At 32.7% G+C, this 27,671-nt stretch overlaps 1 protein-coding gene across 2 annotated transcripts; it reads left to right on the top strand.

Moving 5' to 3' along the window:
• Positions 1-626: 626 nt before the first annotated feature.
• LOC132760428 (dymeclin-like) lies at positions 627-27,671 on the top strand. 2 transcript variants are annotated; one of them, XM_060752406.1, is made up of 16 exons: positions 627-806; positions 8,493-8,632; positions 11,449-11,595; positions 12,581-12,708; positions 13,109-13,193; positions 13,874-13,999; positions 14,511-14,644; positions 15,477-15,671; positions 17,580-17,594; positions 19,821-20,002; positions 20,725-20,850; positions 21,574-21,687; positions 22,368-22,462; positions 23,047-23,173; positions 24,026-24,322; positions 24,951-27,671. In XM_060752406.1, exons 2-16 carry the CDS (start codon positions 8,493-8,495, stop codon positions 25,092-25,094), a joined length of 2,055 nt encoding a protein of 684 aa, XP_060608389.1. In that variant the 5' UTR covers positions 627-806; the 3' UTR covers positions 25,095-27,671. The 2 variants fall into 2 exon arrangements, with proteins under 2 accessions (XP_060608389.1, XP_060608390.1); XM_060752407.1 differs by lacking the exon at positions 17,580-17,594 and having other exon boundaries at positions 628-806.

The raw sequence follows: 27,671 nt of genomic DNA, 5'->3' as shown, positions 1-27,671 counted from the left end.
CAACAATTCCTCAAATTCTAAAATAATATGGTAAAAAGCTTTGGTAAACCTTTAGTTTTAATTACTTAATTGTGACAGTAATTTGACTAATTAAGTATATTTTGAGACCATTTACCCACTACATAGACATGAAAAATCCATTACTGACAAAATCACTTGCTGATTATTTTCAATTATACTCAATGACAATATAAGTTTTGTAGGCAAATGTTCGATAGAAATGATAAAAAAGTGTCATGCACCAAACAAGTCAACATTTTTATTGCTTTACCTGTCATGCACCAATATCTTGTTTGTTTATATTTTTCGAACGGCTCGAAAAAAAAAGTACTGCGTAAAATTCTAGATTACTAGTTCTGGTTAGTGTAAGAAAAAATAATTAAAAAACACAAAACAAAATTAACGGAGAAAATACCACTCTTTCAGTTGGTAAAATTGTTCAATAATTGTGACTCAAAAAGAGCAATTTAACTGACAAGCTATCCGCTTCGCGCTTAAATCCGCTACTCCCTCAACAACTGTAACTTAAGCCGGTGCTAAGTGCGAGGGAGACATTTTTTTTTTATTCATTACCGTAATACCGTATCACTTTGTTGAATACGGTATGATACGGGACAAAAGCGGACAGAAGTTAACCGGAAATACTCTTCAGCTGCGACGTGTTTTCCGACTGTCAAATTTTTGACATAATTTGTTTTTCTTCATTATTTCAGACATGAAACTAAAATAATACAAGAACAGGCTACAGTTTATTGCTTCTTTTATTACTGCTCATTAGAAAAGATACATTAACATAGATAACAAAGGCAAATACCTTTAAATCAATTGTTTCACAGTTGTTATTTTGTGGGTGGGGTGTCATCATCCATAAAATGTATTCAAGAAGTTTTGGTTGAATCTCTGATTCTGTGAGTTCTAAACCTGCCTGCCAAAGACTAAGCCAGTAAGAGTTGTCCCAAAATTAGAGCTGTTGTTCATTCGATGCAAATCATATCGATGATGTATCAATATCAAATGACAAATATTGATCTTAATTTTATTTTTGGGCCCGTACGGCTAGCCAAAAGTTCTAGCCGTACGTGAGTCACGTACGACTAGCCAGGACACACTGTATTGGCTAGCCGTACGGCACTTTTCAAGAATATATGGAAGGCGAAAGTGCATATGTTAATTATGACTTTAAGCGAGGATTTTAGTCAAGAATGTTTACTTTTTAGAGATTAATCGACGTGTTGGCTACAATAAAGAATGTACTTTGTCATCTCAAGACGTCGAGAAAAAAGGTAGTCAGACTATTCTCTCCCTTACCAGTTCCTCCCATGACGTTTCCTCCCTGACGATTCTCTCCCTATTTTGGGGGAGAACTGTCTGCATATTTGCAAATAAGCAGACGGTTCCTCCCCATTTTTAATTTTATTAATGCATTAGTATTGGAGTATATAGATGTTACATAAATGGTTAGTTTAATATTTATTGATATGAAGTGTCTAGATGAATGGGTATGTTTATTAATTATTAATATAAACTAGAGGGAAAAAATATTGTACTGAAGTATTTAGATGTTAGACAAATGGGTAAGTTCAATATTAATTGATATAAATTAATAAAAAAATATTTTATTGAAGTGTTTAGATGTTTTATAAATGGATAAATTATTACTGATATAAATAAGAGAAAGAAACATATATTATCAAAGTATTTAGATGTTTAATAAATAGGTATTATTACTAATTGATATAGATTTAATAGAAAAGAAAATATTTTAAGCATATTTATTTATTATTCTGTTGTTTTTTTTAATTAGATCTCTTAAAACTGATTAATGCATTTCAATACCTAAATTTCAAAACTTTTGAAGTTTTGTATAATGAAGAAAGGTGTTAAATACATAGTGCATTAAGTTTGCTGTCAGAGATAATTGAGGTGTTTATTCATTACTCAAGAGTCAAGGTGTTGATTAGATTAAAATAGCTGTGAAAAGGTGTTGACGAGTAAGTATTTTTATTAATTATTTGGTTCTAAATATTACTTCATGTGAAAGACTAGAGTGATGTTCTTTAATCAATTTAGTATAAAAGTAAATGTGAAATGCTTATTTATTTTCTAGAATATACTTGTTACCATGTTATTCTCTATATAACAAAAAAATGAATATCACTAGACGTTTACATAATTACAGGTGTATATCAGTCACTGGCCAGTTATCTTAATCTCTCACAATGAAGGTGTTGATAGGATTAAAATACCTGAAAAAGGTGTTAAATTTACAAACACTTTTCAGATAAACATAAAACATAAAATGCACTTAATATCAAACACATTCTTTTAATAGTCTTCATTGAGAAATATTATTGAATTAAGTCGAAACTAAAATAATAACTTAAAAAAATAAAATTGGGGGAGAACTGTCTGCATATTTCAAATTTGGGAGAGAACCGTCAGGGGAGGAACTGGTTAGGGAGAGAATAGTCTGTCATTCGAGAAAAAATAGCGTTTGGTTGCATTTAAATAACATCAATTGAAATAGTTTACAAATTTTGATAATAATCCTTTTTTGTTTCATTAAGTTTAGTTTCTAAATTGAAAAAAAAAACAACAACAACAAACAAACAAAAAACACCGAAAATAATTGTTGTTGGGTTCTGATAATTACGTCAATTACCGACGGTATAAAAGTTTGTCCACCGTCCATCATTAAGGAAAGTTTGCATTATTAAATTATTTTTCCTTTTCAACGTTTTTTTATACTTTCTTTTTATTTATTTATTTATTCCCCTCCGACAGGGTCTTTCAAATAGATTCTATTTGAAAGACCCTGCCTCCGATCATTATTAATTCGATCCGTGTGCTTAATTAACAGATTTAACAATTCATCTTTCAAACAAATCATTAGCATGAAAATTAAGGATGTTATAACATGAACTTCTTTGACACTTTATCTTATTAAGATAGATTATATAACGCTTACTCGTATTTTTTTTTTCAAAATTGCGGAGCATCTTTATTAAAGTGAACACACTAGGACAAATGCGGAGATTTGATTAAAATCGTCGTTTAAGGACACAAAATAACATATGCATTTTCGACTTCCATATAATTTTGAAAAGTGCCGTACGGCTAGCCAATACAGTGTGTCCAGGCTAGTCGTACGTGACTCACGTACGGCTAGAACTTTTGGCTAGCCGTACGGGCCCGTACGGCTAGCCACTTCCTTTATTTTTTCTATCTGTAATGTAGATTTCTATCTGCATGATTTTTTTAATGATTAAATTATATTAATGTATCTAAAATGGCTCGGTATCTACATATTTTTCAATGTAAGATGAAACACAACAGCGTTCGTCAACAAATGACACAACTCCTTTCCCTTAGCTTGCACTTAATGACTTAGCCTGGAACCCCGTTGTATCGATCTATTAACCCATAAATCACAACTGCAGTTAAAAACATTAAATTTCCCTGAATCTTTATTTTGTATCATTTATTTTGATTCTTTTGTCATAAATATTACATGGCAAACATCACTGATATATAGTTTTTAGCTTTGGAATATAGGATTATTTACAGATATGTCAAACAGGTTGAAGAATTAGGTCATGCCATTATATCGATGCATTGTGAGAATCGCTCAGTTAGTCAAAGTTTGGGAAGCCTGACCCATCTTTATGCTAGATTTTTCAGTCAATTAGAATCAAAGATGTCTGTTTTAAAATGTCAGCATAAATTTAGGAACTTTCAACAGACAGAAATGTGATTTTAATAAGAACACACTATTTATAAGTCTATTTATTATCTACAAAGTCTGACGGTATTGGAAACATGTTTTTGGTCATTTTTTCGGCTCGAAACAAATGCGAAAGAATTTCGTGACACTGTCATAAATGTTAGCAATCAGAAGCTAGTGCATTTTGCAAAAAAATCGAAAGATTTGTAAATAGATCGATACAATGAATAGCACGATACAATGGGGTTCCACTATAATATCAGCGGTCTCACTAAAAAGCGTCCCGAAGAAATTTAGTGTCCCGAAGCGTCCCGAAGCATTATTGTTAATTTAAACAGTCAGAAGGGTTATATTTATTGTAAATAATGTATATTATTATGTATTGAGGTATTTATGGTAGAAAAAAATAATCTTACTTATCATTTTTTCTATTTATATAAAAAAAAACTAACATACCTTCGACTCCAGTTCACTTGCTCAAAAACCACCGTATACCGACAAAGCGTCCGGAAGGTTTAATGTTTATCTAAACCAAAATTATTTTGAAATACTTTGTAATTTTAGTTAATGAAATAGTAATGTAAGTAACAATAGCGAGAAAAAATGTTTTCCATACATAAAATTATCTTTATAGCGCCCGAAATCGTACATCTATCCACGCATAGTTCAAGTTGCTAACTGACTAACATAGCGTCCCGAAACGTATTCATGGTTTTTATTTTTATCTAAGCAAAGATAAATCGTAATTAAGTTCTTTTATGATATGTGTAAGTGACATTAAAAAGGAAATAAACATTTCATCCACAAAATATTATTTTACAGCGCGAAAACTGACGTTTCCCATGTTGGGCTAACAAAGCGTCCCGAAGAATTTAGCGTCCCGAAATGTCATGAAGCGTCCTGAAGCATTAATTTTAATTTAAACAGTCAGAATGGTTATATATATTGTAAATAATGTATATTATTATGTATTGAGGTATTCATGGTAGAAAAAAAAAATCCTTCTTATCATTTTTTTCTATTTATATAAAAAACAAACATACCTTCGACTCCAGTTCACTTGCTCAAAAACCACCGTATACCGACAAAGCGTCCGGAAGGTTTAATGTTTATCTGAACCAAAATTATTTTGAAATACTTCGTAATTTTAGTTAATGAAATAGTAAGGTAAGTAACAATAGCGAGAGAAATGTTTTCCATACATGTCGGTATGCGGTGGTTTTTGAGCAAGTGAACTGGAGTCGAAGGTATGTTAGTTTTTTATATAAATTGAAAAAAAAAGATAAGTAAGATTACTTTTTTCTACCACAAATACCTCAATACATAATAATATACATTATTTACAATAAATATAACCCTTCTGACTGTTTAAATTAAAATTAATGCTTCGGGACGCTTCATGACATTTCGGGACGCTAAATTTCTTCGGGACGCTTTGTTAGCGCAACATCGGAAACGTCAGTTTTCGCGCTGTATAATAATATTTTGTGGATGAAATGTTTATTTCCTTCTTTATGTCACTTACACATATTGTAAAAGAACTTAATTACGATTTATCTTTGCTTAGATAAAAATAAAAATCATGAATACGTTTCGGGACGCTATGTTAGTCAGTACGCGACTTGAACTATGCATGGATAGATGTACGATTTCGGGCGCTATAAAGATGATTTTATGTATGGAAAACATTTTTAGCTCGACTTTTCTATGAAAAGGGGAGCTATCCTACTCGCCCCGGCGTCGGCGTCGGCGTCGGCGTTGGCGTCGGCGTCGGCGTTGGCGTCACACCTTGGTTAAGTTTTTCGTACCACCCCACTTTATTTCAGAAGTATTACAAGTATGGCTTTGAAACTTACCATACTTGTTCACCATCATAACCTCCATCTACAGACAAGAGTACATAACTCTGTCAAGGTTTTTGACAGAATTATGGCCCTTTTTTGACTTAGAAAGTGTATTGAGCTTGGTTAAGTTTTTTGTACCACCTCACTTTATTTCAAAACCATTGGAGGTATTGCTTTGAAACTGACCATACTTGTTTACCATCACGACGTTCATCAACAGACAAGAGGACATAACTCTGTCAAGGTTTTTGACAGAATTATGCCCCTTTTTGACTTAGAAAATACATTGAATATGGGTAAAATCCACTTATTGCCTTAACCCTTTGAGATATTGCTTTGAAACTTTTAATGCTATTTCACATCATTACCCCAATCTGTACGCAAGAGAAGGTAACTCTGTCAAGGATTTGTTTTAAAAATTAAGGCCTTTTATCGACTTAGAATCTTGGTTAAGTTTTTAGTACCAGTCCACTTTTTGACTGAACTGTTTGAGATATTAATTTGAAAGTTGGAATACTTGTTTACAATCATGATTCCCAAACATGTCCAGGAGAAGGTAATTCTGTCAAAGATTTTATTTGAATTATGGCCCTTAACTGTCAATGTTTTGTATTATAGGCAAGCACTAAAAAACTTAAAAAATCTAAAAAAATTCATTCCTATCCACTTGTTCACTTTACCATAAATTATGTCATATAAACATTGCTGTAATATTCAAGGGTATCAAACAACTAGTTCACTTTAAAAATACAGAGATTCTTGTATTGCCTTTTACTGCAAAAACTTTTTTTATTGGCAAGCAATAAAAAAGTCGAGCGCGCTGTCTTACGGACAGCTCTTGTTTCTCGCTATTGTTACTTACATTACTATTTCATTAACTAAAATTACGAAGTATTTCAAAATAATTTTGGTTTAGATAAAACGCTTTGTCGGTATACGGTGGTTTTTGAGCAAGTGAACTGGAGTCGAAGGTATGTTAGTTTTTTATATAAATAGAAAAAAAAAGATAAGTAAGATTACTTTTTTCTACCACAAATACCTCAATACATAATAATAGACATTATTTACAATAAATATAACCCTTCTGACTGTTTAAATTAACAATAATGCTTCGGGACGCTTCAGGACGCTAAATTTCTTCGGGACGCTTTTTAGTGAGACCCAATATCAGTAAGGCAAAGCCTCAAAGCCAGCTCTTTGACAGGAATTATAGTATAATTTAACACATTTTATGTTTTCAAAACACTTAGAACTGCACACTTTCGGCCCTGCAATTCACTCTACACCATATTTTACATTTTCGTTTTAATAAAACTGCCATTCAGTATTTTATTTATTCTGGTTCCCTGTCCTATTATTGTTCTCATAGAAGTGCGTAGCAGACTAGTCAACGCATATGTTTTCAATCAGAATTCCTCGGCTTTTATTGTTTTCTTGTAATTCGAAAAGTTGTGATGTGTCAATTTCCCATAATTTTGTAGTACTTCTGGCAAAAGTTTTTAAAACCATCATTATCTAGCAGGTACTTGTCTTGCGTTACTGTAAAGCTCTCTTCGGGCCTGCTCTTCAACCTCACTATTAAATTAAGTTGCTTCCCGTCTAATCCTTTTTAGTATTGCTTGTTGTAAATGTAATTTATTTAAATATTTTCTTATGTGACAAAAATAATATGTTAAAACCAAATATTGATGATACACCAATATATTAACAATAAAATATTATATATATATATACTATGTATAATTACTTAAAGTCCTGTCTTGTCTATAATTCTGACAGTCATTGAAATTTTTTTCAGAGTCACTTGTCCTGCGGGACGAGAAGCTTCTAAATCCAATGTGCAGACAACATTTTTCTATTCATCCTGCATCAAGTTCTCTTTAATTCTCCTTGTAATTACCAGCGGACAAGTGGAATTTTTGATCTCTGGATTTTCGTGCCTATTTAAATTATTTCAGTAAAATATATTTATTTGTTCATGAAATTTAATTATTATGACTTGGCTTGTTTATAAATACAAATACAGAAAACATGATTTTTTTCTCATCACTGCTTTGAAATTTATGTCCGTTTGGAACAGCATAGTTTTAGACATGGACATCTGCTTCTGTACATGTTTTGGGTGAATTGTCATAACTTCTAGACATTTTATTGATAAGTAAAAATTATAGATTTTTTTAAAATGTGTATGAATTATTGGTCAACAAAAAAATGTCAGCAATACATCAATATTGTTACTATCAATGACAGCTCTACCCAAAATTGATCATAGGGGTCCAAGTCTTGTAAAGTGTTCTGTCCATGAAAATTTTGACTTCAGTATATACATATGTAAATTGTTACAGCCTCTGTGGTTGAGGGGTTAGAGTCGATGACTTCTAATCCAGTTACCTCTCTGGCGTGGGTTCGATCCCCGGGAGATGCTTTGGTAGTTTAGCTCAGAGGAAGGTAGTCTAGTACTGGTGTAACTCTCCAGGAACGATGGTTAGGAAACTACCCGCCTATATGACTGAAATACTGTTGGGAAAAGGCGTAAAATGAAACAAACAAACAAACAAATATGTAAATTGTTTGTTTTTGTATGTCCAGTTTAACATTGTATTTCTAGATTTTTATCACTGACCTAAAAAAAATTAATGTTATCTTTTAAATGTGATATCTACTTTGTCCAACCATATTAAATTAAATTGATTTTAAATCGCTTCGGAGATTTGTATAAATTGATTACCATGACAACTTGTCTTAGAAATTTATTAAAAGCACAATAGGTGAGCCTGTGCCTATAATAGTGCATATTGTGACAAGTATAAAATGATCATATTATCTAAAGTTGCTAAAACAACGGAACCTAATGATTTCATTATAAAAATTACTTAAATCTGTATTTTATTTTGTTTTAATACATTGTTCATTTTATCTTGTAGATGGGGGCTAACAGTAGCAGTTTCAGTGATTTAGCCACCAATCCATATCTGATCAGATTTGCCGGTTCCGAGTCCATTTCACCTCAAGATCCATTCTGGAACCAGCTGTTGTCATACACTTTCCTTATACCTATAAATAGGTAAGTTCTCTATTTTATAATAATTGAGCCGCGTCATGACAAAACCAACGTTATGGGTTTGCGACCAGCATGGATCCAGACCAGCCTGTGCATTCGCACAGTCTGATTAGGATCCATGCTGTTTGCTATCAGTTTCTCTACTTGTAATAGGGTTGGTAAGCGAACAGCATGAATCCTGATCAGACTGCGTTGATGCGCAGGCTGGTCTGGATCCATGCTGGTCGAAAACGCATTACGTTGGTTTTGTCGTGTTGCGGCTTAAGTATATATGTTTTTATTTTTGTAAGTTAGTAGTTTAAGTTGTAGAAGCTGAAGGTCAAGCCTGTGACCCTGTATTTGTATGTCAGGTGGACCATGAAACCTGATTGTGAAATTGGATCAAACCCTGCTTTGAATTTGTAGCAGCCTGTTCAACGATTTCAGCATATCAAAATAAAGAAATAAAATTCATTAATGACAGATGAATATGTAATTTTTTCAAAATAGACTTCACCCTAAGTAGTCCTGGTCCATTTTTCAAATGCTATGTAATACACAGCTAAAATGGGAACAAACAAGAACAATTAGTTCAGTACTTACACATATAGTACTGTATTTGTCATTAACATAATACAGGTTTTTCTATTCTGCTGAATCATATTAGCGCTTCATGATTTGCATATATTTATACCCCCAAAAACGAAGTTTGGGGGGGTATATAGGAGTCACCCGGTGGTCGGTCGGTTGGTCGGTCGGTCGGTCCAGACGTCCGTTGCATTTTCCTTGTCCGGAGCATAACTTGAAAACTAATGGTTGGAATTCAATATAACTACATACAATGGTCAAGCACATTGAGAGGAAGTGCAGTGCACAAGAACCATAACTCTATCTTGACTAATTACAGAGTTATTGCCCTTTGTTACTTTTCCTTGTCCGGGGCATAACTTGAAAACTACTGGTTGGAATTCAAAACAACTTCATACAATTGTCAAACACAATAAGGGGAAGTGCAGTGCCCAAGAACCATAACTCTATCTAAAGTAATTACAGAGTTATTGCCCTTTGTTGCTTTTCCATTGCTTTTTTTTTGTTCGTTGCATTTTCCTTGTCCGGAGCATAACTTGAAGACTAATGGTTGGAATTCAATATAACTACATACAATGGTCAAGCACATTGAGAGGAAGTGCAGTGCGTAAGAAACATAACTCTATCTTGACTCATTACAGAGTTATTGCCCGTTGTAACTTTTCCTTGTCCGTGGCATAACTCGAAAACTACTGGTTGGAATTCAAAACAACTTCATACAATTGTCAAACACAATAAGGGGAAGTGCAATGCACAAGAACCATAACTCTATCTAAAGTAATTACAGAGTTATTGCCCTTTGTTGCTTTTCAATTGCCTTCTTTTTTTTGTCCGGAGCATAACTTGAAGACTAATGGTTGGAATTCAATATAACTACATACAATGGTCAAGCACATTGAGAGGAAGTGCAGTATATAAGAAACATAACTCTATCTTGACTAATTACAGAGTTATTGCCCTTTGTTACTTTTCCTTGTCCGTGGCATAACTTGAAAACTACTGGTTGGAATTCAAAACAACTTCATACAATTGTCAAACACAATAAGGGGAAGTGCAGTGCACAAGAACCATAACTCTATCTAAAGTAGTTACAGAGTTATTGCCCTTTGTTGCTTTTCAATTGCCTTCTTTTTTTTTGTCCGGAGCATAACTTGAAGACTAATGGTTGGAATTCAATATAACTACATACAATGGTCAAGCACATTGAGAGGAAGTGCAGTGCATAAGAAACATAACTCTATCTTGACTAATTACAGAGTTATTGCCCTTTGTTACTTTTCCTTGTCCGTGGCATAACTTGAAAACTACTGGTTGGAATTCAAAACAACTTCATACAATTGTCAAACACAATAAGGGGAAGTGCAGTGCACAAGAACCATAACTCTATCTAAAGAAATTACAGAGTTATTGCCCTTTATTTCTTTTCCATTGCTTTCTTTTGTCCGGACCATAACTTGAAGACTAATTGTTGGAATTCATTATAACTTCATACAATGGTCCAGCACATTGAGAGGAAGTGCAGTGCATAAGAACCATAACTCCATTTTGACTTATTACAGAGTTACTGCCCTTTGTTTCTTTTCCTTGTCCAGAGCATGGCTTTAAAACTACTGGTTGGAATTCAAAACAACTTCATACAATGGTCAAGCACAATAAGGGGAAGTGCAGTGCACAAGAACCATAACTCCATCTTGACTAATTACAGAGTTATTGCCCTTTGTTACTTTTCCATTGCTTTCTTTTGTCCGAAGCATAACTTAAAACGTACTGGTTGTAATTCAAAACAACTTCATACAATGGTCAAGCACAATAAGAGGAAGTGCAGTGCACAAGAACTATAACTTTATCTTCAGTATTTATAGAGTTATTGCCCTTTGTTCTTTTTCTTTGTCTTTCTGGACTTATTACAGAGTAATTCAATTAAACTTCATCAATGGCCAACCACATTGAAAGGAAATGCAACATACATAAACCACAATTATCTTTAATTGCCCACAACCATAACTCTATGTTTCAATTCTTTTACAAGGTATTCTGTTACTAGTAACATCCTCATTTCCGAAGCAGACTTGTGGGGGTATTAATCACATTTAGTGATAGTTCTAGTTTAGGGATAAAATTTATTTTTAGCACTTCATGATTTGCATATATTTTAGGGATAATATTTATTTTTAGCACTTCATGATTAGCATATATTTTAGAGATTAAATTTACTTTTATATAATAAAAGTATTTATTTTGTATTCTTGTAGTTCTGATGGTAAACTGTTGGAAGAATCCACAGCTTTAACATGTAAGAATCTGGCAATAAACAACTGTAAGACGGGAAACTTTGGTTCCCTGATCAGGGCGTTCCTCATCAGATGTACCGAGCTTAAAGCTTCCACAGAAACCAAAGAGTAAGTCTAAATGATTGCTTTATATTCAAATCTTGATCTGCTGTATTAGTGTGAAAGTTGTCCTGTTTTGAATTTTGGACCATTTCAAAATAAAAGGGATTTAAATACCAACATACAAAAATTAAGGTACCAACCGTAAAGAGTGTGGTACCAACAGTAAAGAGTGTGGTACCAACAGTAAAGAGTGTGGTACCAACAGTAAAGAGTGTGGTACCAACAGTATAGAGTGTGGTACCAACAGTAAAGAGTGTGGAACCAACAGTATAGAGTGTGGTACCAACAGTAAAGAGTGTGGAACCAACAGTAAAGAGTGTGGTACCAATAGTATAGAGTGTGGTACCAACAGTAAAGAGTGTGGTACCAACAGTAAAGAGTGTGATACCAACAGTATAGTGTGTGGTACCAACAGTATAGAGAGTGGTACCAACAGTAAAGAGTGTGGAACCAACAGTAAAGAGTGTGTACAACAGTATAGAGTGTGGTACCAACAGTAAAGAGTGTGGTACCAACAGTAAAGAGTGTGGTACCAACAGTATAGTGTGTGGTACCAACAGTATAGAGTGTGGTACCAACAGTAAAGAGTGTGGTACCAACAGTAAAGAGTGTGGTACCAACAGTATAGGGTGTGGTCAGACTGTAGGCCAGGCTTTATTCTGGTGGAAAAGGCTAATCACATTTGGTTCCAGTAGGTAACGGTTGTACAGGTCTACATCATGATGAAAAGGTGAACTCTTAGGAAAAATCTCTGCCAGTTCTACTCATTTGTGAGTTCAGGAGTAACGTCATTTCTTTGTAGTTTTGTGAAACAACTGTTGTTTTATTTTTACTCTTTGGATATATTTCAAAGGGGATGACTGTCCATGTGTTAAGATAAATGAAAATATGATGAAACGAACCGAGATACATGTAGAGCTATGTGTATGATTTCAATAAATATTTTCTGCACAGACATTGTTATTGTGATTTTTCTTGCATTTCTTTCCAGTAACATTTTCACATGGCAGACGTATAATGCATTGTTTATCATACGAAGTGTGTGTAAATACCTTGTGGAACATCTTAGTGAGGACCTTCTCATACAACAGTTTGAGGCCCTGTCTCCACAGAAAGATGGTAATAATTATTTAATCTGATAAAAAACATATACACTATTTTCCAGTTTTATTGAAATGTCGTTTATTCATACAATGTACATTATAGCGCAAAATGAGATATTTGATCTTGTATCAGAAGTATGGGCATGCATAACAAGGAATAAAAGTTCATCTGGAATGAAATTTTAACCAGCTACACTGACATTTAAAATAACAATTATTTGAAACGTCAATAGAAAGGCATTGGCCTCTTCCAGTCCAGCAATCAATAAATTTTTGTTTGTTTCTCTATCCTCCTCAAACAGACTTAAAAATGAGTACACCAGAGTCATTTATAATACTTAAGATATAAAAATGCATATTGAAATTTGCAAGATTTAATTTACAATCAACCTATACATTAGTTTTTTTATTATCAGGTTCCTCTTGTTGTGAGCTGACATGTTCAGTTGGTGAGGAGCTGATGAATGCATTGGTAGAACTTATTGTTGACGTCCCCGTGTTGTAAGTATATTGCTTTTACAGCTTTCACTACAGTGATAACGATTTATTTTAATGTATAGCCTACACAGAGTGGCCCTTTGTAGGACAACAACAGTATCAAATTTTTCCCACAGTAAATTAAACCCCTCTAGGGCAACATCCAACATTTTCTGTCTAAAAAGGTGTAACTGCCATATGATCACATCTGCGGATGTTTCAAAATTCTAAATTTTTCTGCTTAAGCCCATGCTAGGGGGTATGGACGGTAGTTTGCACTTGACAGTACTGTCCATGAACAGGCTCAATCAAACGGAGACTGCAACATTTTCAATTTTACCGTGTTGGGCTTTCTATAGGGTGGTTGTACTGTAATATTACCAGACCATCTTGCACATTCATGCCATCTGACCTGGCTCCATACTGTTACCTGCTTAATTTTCATTAATATTTTGTAATTAAAAAACCTAATACTATAATTGTAAAGGATAGTTTTTGATGTATGATTGTAAAGCATAGGTCTTGACTTATTATTGTAAAGGATAGCTCTTGACATATGATTGTAAAGGATAGTTGTAAAGGATAGTTCTTGACATATAATTTAAAGGATAGTTCTTGACATATAATTTAAAGGATAGTTCTTGACATATGATTGTAAAGGATAGTTTTTGACATATAATTGTAAAGGTTGTAATCTGTTTCAGGACGTTCACATATGCTCTACACCTGGAAGCATTGAATACTTTACTAACCCTCCTCTCTGTTCAGATGTACCAGCCACAACCTGCCAGTAAATTTACACTATATAAATACATGATGGAAGGCAAATGGTAAGATTCTTTTTGTTTTACATGTAGCATTAATTTTATACCAGATAAAAGATGAATTTGTTAGTTGTTTAAACAGAATTTATGTTAGTTTGTGTGTAGCAAGCTATAAGCTTTTAGACACATTCTCGAATCTGTTCCTTGAACCAACCAGTAGTAAGTTTTAAGTGTGAAGTTTTTTGCTCAAGGAAAAGCTGCTTGCCCCTCACAGCTAGCAATTATTAGATAACTAGTCTGACATGTAAATCAAGTGTTTTTATGTATCATGGAATTAGTGTTCCTGTGGATAACTTATTGACTTCCAAAACTAAAATCCATTGACATTCTTGAGCTGGATTGTTTGAATAACAGTTGGGCTATTCTACTCACTCAAGCATCAGAGTAACACTTTGTTATGGTTTTACAATTTTTACTGTAAAAAAATTTATCAGTTGCTGCTTTGTAATTGTATCGCTGAATATTATTTTGTTAATTTGAAAGAATCTCACCTAGGAGTTATGTTTTTCATTTACAGTTCTATCCATGCATGTTTAATGGTGAAGTCATTGTTGAGAAACTATGTTAACCAAGAGAAATGTCCAAGTGAATTGTATAAGAATACGACAGATGGTGTAGGGGCATTGGCAAGCATGACTGCATCATTAGCTTGTAAGTTAAGATAGTGTATCAATGATAATTTATTATCATATATATAGTGTCTCATTGATGATTTATTATCATAGAAAACTGAAGGATATTAAGCCTAGCTGGTATCGATCAGAAACAAAAACTCTCTTCCAAATTTTATCCAGGGTAAACAAGTTCAGGAAACTTAAAGATCAGTATTAATGCTAAGATTAACTTGTGAATTTTACACCTCTTGTGCTGGAAAGAAAAAGACTAACACTTAGTGGTGTATAATTTGGTTCTTAATATCATATGTATCCTGAGAGGTGACTGTGGCGGAGTGGTTTAAGTCATTGACTTCAAACCTCTTGCCTCATACTGCTGTAGGTTTGAGACATGCAAGCATCTTTGGACTCTTTTCGTGAGAGAAAGCTCTCCAGCTAGCTTACGGAATGTCAGTGGTTCTACTCAGGTGCCTGTTTGTGCCAGAAATAATGTAAAGAAGGCCACAGGAGGTCTATCTCCTCCAGGAAAGCTGGAATATGACCTATACTGTGTTGGTGCAATCTTTAATTTAAACCCCCAAAAATTATATATTTCCTGTTATTATTCTAATGTATGAAATTCTATTTCGTAATTGAAATATATTTTACATCAAGAAAATTTGAATTTATAGCTCAGTAATTAGTTTAAATATCTGGGATGAATTGGAAACATAGGCATTCTAACTTAAAGATAGCAAGTCTGCTGTTTTGAAATAATGCACATTTCAAGCCCTTTTTTTTACTCAGAAGATTATCTGATATTACTAGAATATATGACTAACATTTATGCTAGCTTTTCTCATTGCTTTACTGATCAATTATAATTTCAGCAAGTCTATGGTCAGTGGTAACTCTAGGTATTGGCTCCTCATCCAACGAGAAAAAACCGGAAGAAGAATTTAATGAGACTTTATTAGCCAATCAGAGTCTGTTATTTTTGTTGGTGTTAGCCAATCACTGCACCAGCGACAGGGCTTTAAATAATCCATATAGACAAGCTTTGTTCCAGTTCACTAATTCACAAGGTAAATATACTATGTAGATCTTCATGTTGAAGGTTTCAGGTAGTGAGAATTTTTTCTTTATATAAAGTTTCTATAGAATTATTTAAAATAGAGTGAATATGGAATATTTTTCACTGAAAAATGGTGATTTTTGTGTCGCCTCTACGGAGTAGTGGCGACATATAGGGATCACTTCTCCGTCGTCTGTCTGTCCGTCTGTCTGTCTGTCTGTCTGTCCGTCCGTCACAAAACTTGTCCGGACTACTCCTCATAAACTACTGGTGCAATTTCATCCAAACTTTACAGGAATGATCAGTACCAAGTCTAGTTGTGCATATTGTCAGCATTTTCCGGTTCAATGATTTTTGTCAGAGTTATGGCCCTTTAATAATTTTTAATTTTAAAGTTTGTCCGGACTACTTCTCTTATACCACTAATGCAATTTCAATGAAACTTTACAGGATTGATCTGTAGCTCAAGTCCTTGCGCATATTGCACGGGTTTTCCGGTTGAATGATTTTTGGCCGAGTTATGGCCCTTTGATAAAAAGGTTCCTTTGTCTGTGTGTTGCCAGATACACAAAAGCTTGTCCGGACTACTCCTCATAAACTACTGGTGCAATTTCATCCAAACTTTACAGGAATGATCAGTACCAAGTCTAGTTGTGCATATTGTCAGCATTTTCTGGTTCAATGATTTTTGTCAGAGTTATGGCCCTTTAATAATTTTTATTTTTAAAATTTGTCCGGACTACTCCTCTTATACCACTCATGCAATTTTAATTAAACTTTACAAGATTCATCGGTAGCTCAAGTATATGTACATATTACACGGGTTTTCCGGTTGAAGGATTTTTGGCCGAGTTATGGCCCTTTGATAAATAGGTGTTTCTTTTTTTGTGTAATGCCAGATACACAAAAGCTTGTCCGGACTACTCCTCATAAACTACTGGTGCAATTTCATCCAAACTTTACAGGAATGATCAGTACCAAGTCTAGTTGTGCATATTGTCAGCATTTTCCGGTTCAATGATTTTTGTCAGAGTTATGGCCCTTTAATAATTTTTATTTTTAAAGTTTGTCCGGACTATTTCTCTTATACCACTCATGCAATTTCAATGAAACTTTACAGGATTGATCTGTAGCTCAAGTTTTTGCGCATATTGCATGGGTTTTCCGGTTGAATGATTTTTGGCCGAGTTATGGCCCTTTGATAAAAAGGTGTTTTTTTTCTGTGTGTTGCCAGATACGCAAAAGCTTGTCCGGACTACTCCTCATAAACTACTGGTGCAATTTTATCCAAACTTTACAGGAATGATCAGTACCAAGTCTAGTTGTGCACTGTCCGTCTGTCTGTCACAAAAATTGTCCCAACATGAAATTGGCCATCATGAGGCGACACATGTGATTACTGATCGCTCTTGTTAGATATTTTCAAGAGTATATCATAAAAACAATCACTTTGACGTAAAATATAGTCAATATTTACTCAAAAGAAACACAATTCATGTTTTTTGTTGTTTTTTTTATCTGGTAATAAATTCTATAGATTTTGCATTAAAACTAATGGGAAATTACCAAACAGAGGCACTAAATGAGGTTAATTTTTCAAATATCTTTGTAGGTATAGAATAGGAAACAAAATTATTACTTGCATTTTTCCAAACTATGTGATATGACTTATATTTCACTGGTGTATTTTTAGTATCTCATCAAAAATTATAAAACAATGTGATATGATGTATATTTCATCACTTGTGTATTTTTAGTATCTCATCAAAGATTATAAGACGATGCAATATGATATATATTTTAAACATTTCATCAAAGTCTTAAAACTGTGTGATATAGTTGATATCTCACTGGTTTGTTATAGAATGTTATTGAAAATTGTAAGACAAAATTTAAGATGAAATTATATTATTACTAGATCCAGATGAGGACAGTAAGTAGCTTTGTATGTAACCCATTGGTCACAAAATGTGTATGTTAAATAATGGTATATTTGATAGGTCTGCCATTAAGAGGATATTACAAAAAAAACAACAACAAACATTACTGAATGGAAAATTTCAAATGCAATTAAACATAGTCTGTTTATGTGAAATAATGATGAGTTCAACTGTTTATCTTAAACATAGTCTGTTTATGTGAAATAATGATGAGTTCAACTGTTTATCTTAAACATAGTCTGTTTATGTGAAATAATGATGAGTTCAACTGTTTATCTAGCACCATCTCACTTTTACACTGAGTTAAATTTTCAGTATTTTAGTTTTTTTGTTTCTTATAGACAGTCCTTTGATGAACCGCCTCTGAACATTTGTTTAACCCAAAGATAAACATTTTGTCATCAGTTTAGTACCTTTTTCTGAAGAATTTTGAAATATTAAGCTACATGCATAAAATGGACTTGGCCTGATTTGAATTTGGAATTGTCTGTTGTTATATTAAGGGGTGTTGGTATCAAAAATCTTAATTTGAGCGGCCATCTGTATTGAGAGGCTGACCGGACTGTGCAGATTATGAGATATACTAGCTCACTTGACTCTATACTTGTAGCATAGGTCTTACTTTATGACCACTAGCATTCAACAAATTCAATTCGCACTCAAATGAATTCTTTCCTTGCTCCCCACCTCCCCCCTCTTTCACCATATAGACTTTTAGGTGTATATTACTACCCTTTTGAAAAAATTTATACGTGGTAAGCATGTTGTATTTTAAATTTTATTTAAGCATAGTAAATAAGGTTAAAAGTATATATTTGATGGGAAATAGTTTAAGTTTTTGGAAATAGTTTAAGTTTTATTGTTGTGGGTTGAATTGATTTTACTGCGAATGTATGATCATATAAAACTTTTGTTACTTTTTCTTGTATTTCATTTTCCTAGTAAGACATGAGTTTTATTTTCTCAGTTTCCATTAATTTTCATTTCAGCCTTAAACATGGGTTAAAGTATCTGTAGATAGTGAATTACATTATGTGCATTAACTTACTAATGAAGTGTACTTTAAGCAGATATTTTATATTTTTACTGAAATAGAAAAAAACAACATAAACAAAATGCCTATAAATCCTTTATTTTTATTAACAAATCATAATATAGCAAATTAGGATAGATGGCTATGGAAAGCTATTATCCTTTCAAGTTTGCAACAAATAAGAAACACAGTACAACCTCTGCATAAAAACCCCTGTAGAGCAATAACCTCTGTGCAGCAACAGTACTAAATCATCCAAAAGTAAAACTTCACAATAAATTTAACTTCTCAATATATTTAACCTTTCATTATATTTAACCCTCAATATATTTAACCTCTAAATACTTGTACACACATCAAGTAGCACCTCTCAAAATAGTTAACCTCTCAATTAAAGTAACCTCTCAAATATATATAACCTTTCAGTATAATTAACCTCTCAATAAATTCAACCTCTCAGTAAACTTAACCTCTCAAATTATTTAACATCTCAATATATTTAACCTCTCAATATATTTAACCTCTCAATAATCTTAAACTCTAAAATTAGTTTACCTCTCAATATATTCAACCTCTCAATTTAATTAACCTCTTTAAAGCAGCACCTCTCATCAACAAGCAAAATCTGGGTCTCACAGAGGGTGTTCCTGTGCAGAAGTTGTACTGTATTTCTTTTTGTTGTATTTTGGAAAAACAAGATATTTGTCCTATCATTGAATAAGTTTCTACAGTATTGTTTTAGCTCTTTCATTAACAGATGTAATAAACTAGCTTATAGGTCAGTGGTTCTTCTTAGCTACCTATTGGCCTGAAATACGCTACTAGCAGAAAGCTGGAAAATTGTTATATGAACTTTACACAGTTTTTCTGCTACATAAAACCTAATCAAACCAAAATTTTGACGGATGGACCCTGTCCTACTAAACTTGTGAAGTGGATTTGTTCTGATTTGACCTTTAATCTGTCCATTGTTAATTTGAGGGAAATTTCTGAATATTAACAGGTAATTGTCTTTACAGTTTGGTTTGCCTGTACAGATGTGTAGGATAGCCTTTAAGACTGGTTGCTTTGGCAAGATTTTATTGCAGCTACTATTTATTGAGTTGATACTGATTATCCCAGACAATTATTATCACAAATTTTGGAGGATTAAATAAAAAAATCAATATAATATATATTTTTTCAGACCAATCTTCGGGACCTACCCCTGTAGCTCAGATAACGTTCAAGATGGACTTCATGGAACTATATAAAACATTGTGTACGACACTCCGCGATGATCAGACAACATTATTACTTTATCTTCTTATACACAGAAATCCTAACATGAAAGCTTTCATATTGTCACGGACAAATATTGACCAGTTGGTAAGAAACCTTTATATCTTACCTGAATGTTTAACTTTACAGGAACATGTCACCAGATTGGTGCTGGTTTTTAATGAAAAATTAAACAAAAGTTAACTGTTACCATTAAAAGAAAATAATAATAATAGTCTAGTGTAGAAGTCCAATAATTCATATTAGCCATGAGGATTTAATAGTCACAGGAATAAATATACCTGAAATTTTTTTTTTTAATCCAGAAATTGCCCTTATTCTTTAACTGGATTAGGATAGAATTATGGTGAATCAAATAGCAAATTCTGTCAGAGATTACAAATTGCATGCATAGTGTCACATATGATATTTTTCTTAAGGTAATAAAGAAAGAAAAAGATTTGTGTAGTCTATTGGATTTGTGTTGCTTAATGAAAGTAACTCTCTTAACTTTCTAACTTTCTTTGAATTAGTATGAGCTGTGAGATGAGATATTTTTTACATAATTTGTGGTCTTAAAATGTGTAGGAGTTACTGCCCCTGATCAGACTGAACATCTACAATATGTCATTAGATTGCCATTACCTTAGCTAGTGCAGAATGATTCAACATTAATGAGTGACTGCCTTCTAGCTTCATAATGCAATTATTAAACAGTTACTGCCCTTTAAAGAAGAAAATAAGGAGTTACTGGCCCTTGAAGTAATTCTGGAGCTACTGTCTTATGACGAAATACATGTAATTGATTTTGGGAAATTTTGTGTTTTCAGGTGATGCCATTACTAAAGATTTTATACCATGCACAGGATAAGAATTCTCACCATATATATATGGCTCTGATTATACTACTGGTCTTGTCCGAAGATGATGTATTTAATAAAGCCGTACATGAAGTTGTAAGTTTCTTCTTTGTGTAGTATTGTAAATCTCAAATAACCATGTGATTAAACTTTATTCTAGCTTCTCATAAATTGATTTAAAAGCCAGTTTCTATTCTGAATGGTTAAGATTATTAACTTCAAACCACTTGCCCCTTGCCGCTGTTAGTTGGAATCCCATAAGAGACTAAGGGTTCTTCAATATGAAAAAGCTATCCAGCTTGCATATATGGAACATCCATGGTTCTACTCAGATGACTAATGTCATGCAAGGAATGGCACCTGAGGTATTCCTTGCCAGTTAAGCTTAAAAGTTGCAAAATGACATCTAATGTGTTGGTGATGTAAAACTTAACCATAAAAAAAAAAATGTGCTGTCGGTGCGAAGTAAAACTTTGCAAAAAAAATGTGCTAGGTACACTTTTAAAGTAAAATGAAGTTCCTTGAAATTTTATTTTTCGCAATGATTTTAATTACTGGAATACATTTTAATTTAGCTCAAAATCTGCTGAATTAATGTAATGGATTTGCTATACTTTCCTATTTGGAACAGTCATTGCAATATTTAAGGAATTTCAATATCAAAGTGCAAAAATTAAGCTAACACTAGTATAGAGTGTGGTAAGACTGTGATATGCAGACTGGCCTGGCTATATATTGATGGCAAAAGCTAATCTTGTTTTAGTTTAGCAGTTTTAAAGGTAAAGATTTGCATTTTTGTTAAAATTTGTATTAATTCAGGCATTAAAGAATGTACCATGGTTTAAAGAGAGATCGATGTCAGAGATTTCACTAGGTGGACTTCTGATTTTAGTGGTGATCAGAACTATACAGTTCAATATTACAAGAATGAGGGTAAGTTATCTGTTGCTGACAGTGTCCTGTAATATACACATCCCCAAAATATGTTTTCATTATCCCCAGATGTAATTTGGCCATATACATTGTATCTCTTACTAAGAGAGTGAATAAGAAATATGAAAAAATACTTATATTACCCCACTAGTAAGAACACTTAAGTTTTTACAATGAGAATATGTAAAATAATGAAATTTTCATTTTATTTCTTGAATATTTCTCAATATAAGTATGTAACAAGTGAGATTGATTAAACTGAAACTGATAAAAATCAAATTTGTTGTTCTAATCTTTATACAGACGATTTCATTATGCTTTAAAGTTTCTGTTTATTTTAACCAATACCAGAAAATTGCATGATTTATGACATTGTAAGGGTAGGGTGTTTGATTTATTACAAAGTTAGGACAGAGTGTTCTGACATAGTAAGGGCAGTGTTTGATTTATGACATAATGTTTGATGTATGACATAGTATAGTGTTTGATGTATGACATAGTAATGGCAGAGTGTTTAATTTATGACATAGTAATGGCAGAGTGTTTGATTTATGACATAGTAATGGCAGAGTGTTTAATTTATGACATAGTAATGGCAGAGTGTTTGATTTATTACATAGTAAGGGCAGAGTGTTTGATTTATGACATAGTAAGGACAGAGTGTCTGAATCGCTTTTCAGGACAAGTATTTACACACCAACTGTTTGGCAGCATTGGCTAATATGTCCTCACAGTTCACAAATCTTCACCAATATGTTTCACAGAGACTAGTCAGGTATTTCTGAAAGCTTTACCCTCATAGTATAAATGTAATCCTCATACTAGTATAAATGTAATCCTCATAGTATAAATGTAATTATTTCTTAAGTTTCATCTGTCCATTGTCAGTGTACAGGTAATTGTGCAGGTATCGTTACTTCCCATCTTGAACACAAACATATTATTAGAAATGAAAAAAAATTATTTGCACAAGCTGGTAGGAGTCACTGTGTATGATAATTATAAGGCGTATAACCATTAAACCATGTATAAATACATAACAAAGCAAGATAAAATTAATATCTCATGCTGGTAAAAAAAGATAAAAGTATTATGAACTACATTGAGCAAAGAACTGGCGTCCTAATGCCATGGTTTATTGATGTCATATGATATATAAGTATTCCTTTTTTATGCTATGCATATTTCGTGCACTAAAAAAATTTATTCAACATGTATTACCATTCCTTTTTTATACTGTGCATATATCGTGTACTATAAAATTTCACTGAACTGCCCGGTTCGTGTATTAGTAATAATGGTGTGATGTGTGTTGGAAATATAAACTTTACATGATATATTGCACTGGAAATGTTTCAGTTTGTTTGCACAGCTGTGTAAGAAACATACAAAGTTAGTTGATCAGATACGTCAGGCAGCCATGAAAAGTCATCAATCTGCTGAGAAAACACCAGACGACTCCGACGAGGAAACGCAGGAAGATTATGTATGTACAGAATTCCTATGATTTGTAATGATTCTGTAAGACTAATATGAGCTGCGTCACGACAAAACCAACATCCGCCCAGTCTGATCAGGATCCATGCTTTTCGCTATCAGTATCTCTACTTGTAATAGAGTTGGTAAGCAAACAGCATGGATCCTGATCAGACTGCGCAGAAGCGCAGGCTGGTGTTGATCCATGCTGGTCACAAACCCATTGTGTTGGTTTTGTCATGACGCGGCTCATTTATTGATTTGGTCTCCATGATTGAATGATTGAGGTAACTGACTCATCACTGTGGGTTTGAATCCTAATAGAGTGGCAATGTGGCCGAGTGGTTAATGCATCAGATTAGTAATTTAAGGATTGCGGACTGCATGGGTTCAAACCCAGACAGGGGCAAGCTGTTGTTTCCTTGAGCAAGAAACTTTACATTCATTGCTTAGTACTGGTTGATACCAGGAATGAATTCGTGAGTGTTTCATTAAGCTTATAGCTTCCATCACAATCAAACTAAAAAAAAAATATTTGTATAAATTAATTAATAGAGATTCTAAATTCTTTTGATTGAGGAAGAAACCTAGATAGTGTAAGGAAAGTTTTCTTTAAGTAGTGTTTATGCATGAAGTAATGGAAGATGTGTGTAGAAAGGGGGGGGGGGGGGGGTTGGGGAAGGACAGGGGGGTACCTGAGCTTAAGCTGTCAAATGACTTTTCAATACAATGATTAAAAGACCTGCCAAAATAGCATAGTTACAAACAGGTCTTTGATAAACATGTATATTTACACATTTATAACAAAAGATATCCATTGATGTCAGTTAATTAACTTAATCATATGTCATTATTTTCACAGATGCAGGATCTAGCAGTATTAGAGGAAGTGATCCGTATGGTGTTAGAAATCATAAACTCTTGTTTGTCCGCAAACCTTCATCACAACCCAAATCTTGTATACACGTTACTCTATCAGAAAGACTCTTTTGCCATGTTTCGGACTCATCCAACATTTCAGGACATTATTTCAAACATTGATACTGTGTTAGCCTATTTCTCAGGCAAGCTTGAACAAATGGGTGGAAACCCAATGCCCACAGAAGTGTTAGAAGTGATAAAACAAGGTTCACTGCAGTTTAGGAGGGATCGCCTAAAGGTTTGTAAAAGTCTTGTTAGAAATAAAAATATTAATTTATATATTTCCGACTTTATCTAAGATTGAATTATGAAGAAAGCTTGAAGGCAATTTGAACCACTATTGATGCTGATTTCTACAAATAGATATAGCCCTGAGGTTATAAAGAAATTCTCAAAGTTCTCTGGTATATGTTTGGTCAGAAACCAGCTTACTGTCCAATGAAGATATTGAGATATTGAGATTTGAGACTACATTGGAAAAAGTTTTATAACCTTGAAGCCTGGTGTCATATTAGGAAAAGTGATCATGACCTAAAAAAACAACACTTCTTATATTGAGAGTAGAACACCATACCCACTTGATCACCTTAACCGTAAAACGTTTTTGATGGAGTATAAATCTGTTAATATCGTTTATAGTTTATATTCAATGAGGATACATATGTAATTGATAATTAGTTTTATATAGATAAAAAAAAATCTACCAATTATAGAGTTTTAAATATAGCTGAACACCCCAAAACTGTTAATTCCAATTATGAATAAAGCTGTTTTTGTATAATTAAGATTTTTACCAATTATACAGACTTTATACCCAAAATGCTGTTTATTCCCATTATTAATAAAGTTGTTTTTGTATATTTCAGAAATTTCCAGATCTAAAGTTTAAGTATGTGGAGGAAGAATCGCCAGAAGAATTTTTCATTCCGTACATCTGGTCCCTCGTGTATCACTCATCAAATCTGTACTTCAACGCATCTAAAATCATCTTATTCTCCTTGAGTAGTTGATAAATTTATCAACGAGAAAAGTTTTTTTAAATTCTGTACATCTTGTCACTTGTGTGTTTATCGTCTAAAATCTGCAACTTTACTGGCCATCAACATTTTTTGAATATGCTGGTTTTGGACATTCTTTATGGAGTTCTTTATATCCCTCTATTTAAGCATTTGAAACCATTTTTCTCTCTTAAATTTGTCCACATATAAAAATTCATCCTCATACATAGCTATGTCCTGCATTGTGATTGGCTAGCTAATGTCATTGACTGTGTTATATTGGGGAGTGTATTTAAATGGAATCATTTTAGATGATCGTTTATGAATAAAATTGACATTGGAAGAAAATTTGAAAGAATTGTAGATTATTGTAATAAATCTTAAGTTAATCATTCAAGTTGCTGTAGTGTGACAGCCTATACTTGTCTTAGATTTGTATAAAAATAATTAAAATGAAAGCAAAATTAGCAGCATTACTCTGAGTAGTATGTTGATATAAGAGTTTAATGTATTCTTCCCTTTTGCTACACATTTCCTAGATACAACTATTGGTAATGTAGCTAACAGTTACAAAATAAATCAGTACTAATTCATTATAGGAAAAAGATAAAACAGTGCATTGTAAGAACGGTGTTAATATACTTGTAAAAAGAAGTTGATTATTTCTTTGTGTTTTTATTTCTGTGTCTTTCCTTTTCAATTCTTTCTAATAAGTATTACATTCAAAATTTTCTTTTACTTGGGTGGTTTTATAAAGAAAAAAAAGCACTAGTAGCATGTGATTTTCTGTTGATAACATATCAAAATATTGTGTAACAGTTAATTTCATAAAATTAGCGTGATGCATTTATTTACTTTACATTTTTGTGTGTGATAAATTCAGTAATTAAGAAAATCTGTTTCAATATATAATTATAGTTAAAGATACTTATAGTTAAAGATTCTCTAGTTTATTTGAGACATTACATTCACTGCTTTTGTACAATTTTGTGGCTGCATATTTGTTTTTCAAACAATTGTAATCAGATCATGTTCTTTGAAATATTATTTCAGACTAGGAAGTACAATAAGTTTGTGACTTAAAATTTAATACACAAGGGCAGGGAAGTGTGGGCTTCTCATTCGAAGAAAATGTGATTCTGTAAATTTTGTAAGAATTGATTTTGTGAAACAAAACCTTTCTTGACCTGTATATAATATTGTTTCTTATGCAAAATTGTGTAAATATTGGACTTTGTATCATAGTTGATGCTTATTTTATAGAATTTTAGTACTTATATCCCAATATTGTAAATGTTGTTACTAATTATAGATTTAAATGCATATGTGTTACTATTTATAGATATAAATGCATATGTGTTGTTGATATATATATTTTATGTTGTTGAAACTTTTTACTCAGACAAATTTCTAAACCGCTGTTAATTTTGAAGTGCTTAAATGCATATGTGTTACTGCGAATTTTGAATATAGTGGTACAGAACACGGGCAAATATTTTAAAACTTCTTATGTTTTTGTGAAGTTAATTGTTACATGCCAACAATCATGTTAATCTGCCCATGATAAACATAGCATGATTTATATTTTTTTCAAAGGCATTTTATATATTGTTTGGTTAGTTTGGATAATGCCCTTGATATCATTTTATAATTACAAGACAAAAAATTCAATTTTCAGAAAATTGGTTTTAATTTTGAGTACATTGGGGTATAATATTTCACAACATGGAGATCAGCTTTCCAGAAATAGATCATGGTCTTCATCAATTCAATGTAATTGTCAAGTCCTGGTTAATCGGCATTTTTTCTGATTTAACTAAAAGTGTCATTGTAAGAAAATTGAAACATGATTGTGATTTCTTTGCAAATTAGTCTATCTTTTTACTCTGTCAGTTTCGTTCAAATCTTTGAAAACAAGTACTATTTGGTATGAAAGGACTATGTTCATCTTGAAAATATACAGACATTGGATTGGGGCTTTGGTTATGTGGCCAAGATATACGTTTTCAATCAAAGGATCGTAGATTCAAGCCATTCTTAGGCCATAAGGAACTTTTCAAATAAGAAACCTTGGTTGGTTATTCCAATATTTGATAGATATAATAACTTTTTTTTACAATTAGTTAAAGCAGCATGCCTCCAGACTAATTCATTTAATTTTTGTAAAAAAAATAAAACAGAAATGTAAATGAAAATTTATTGTACAAATAAAGCAATTTAATCTAGCCAAAGGATTTTTTGCCCTAATAATTATCCGACCTAATAATGATCTGGCCTAAGGATTTTTTTTATCTATAATGATAAATGAAACAAAATGTACAACATTAATATTTATTCAGAAGGAAACAGGATGGCATTATGGTGATTCATTCATATTTTGCATAAAATAAAAAAAAATCAGAAAGTCTCTACTGTACAAATAAAGCAATTTAATGCTGTACTTTATAATACCGTAATAAAATGATGAAATAAAAGGATAATACTTTTCTTAAGATAGATTTTTATTCCTCTGGAGATGTGCAGCCATATATAAATAAAGTGTTGAGTTTAGAATATTAAAGGCCCATTATGACCCAGAAATACTTTTAT

This window comes from Ruditapes philippinarum, unplaced genomic scaffold, assembly GCF_026571515.1.
Source record: "Ruditapes philippinarum isolate M1 unplaced genomic scaffold, ASM2657151v2 ctg797_1_1_1_1, whole genome shotgun sequence".
Classification (NCBI taxonomy): Eukaryota; Metazoa; Mollusca; class Bivalvia; order Venerida; family Veneridae; genus Ruditapes; species Ruditapes philippinarum.
The sequence above is the reverse complement of the archived record's forward strand: the minus strand, read 5'-3'. Positions and strand labels throughout refer to the sequence as shown.

Coding starts and splice junctions, on each gene's coding strand:
- LOC132760428 (XM_060752406.1), top strand. CDS start 8,493: ATGGGGGCTAACAGTAGCAGTTTCAGTGATTTAGCCACCAATCCATAT. Junction 21,688..22,367: donor TCAATATTACAAGAATGAGG/GTAAGTTATCTG, acceptor ATCGCTTTTCAG/GACAAGTATTTACACACCAA. Junction 24,323..24,950: donor TTAGGAGGGATCGCCTAAAG/GTTTGTAAAAGT, acceptor TGTATATTTCAG/AAATTTCCAGATCTAAAGTT.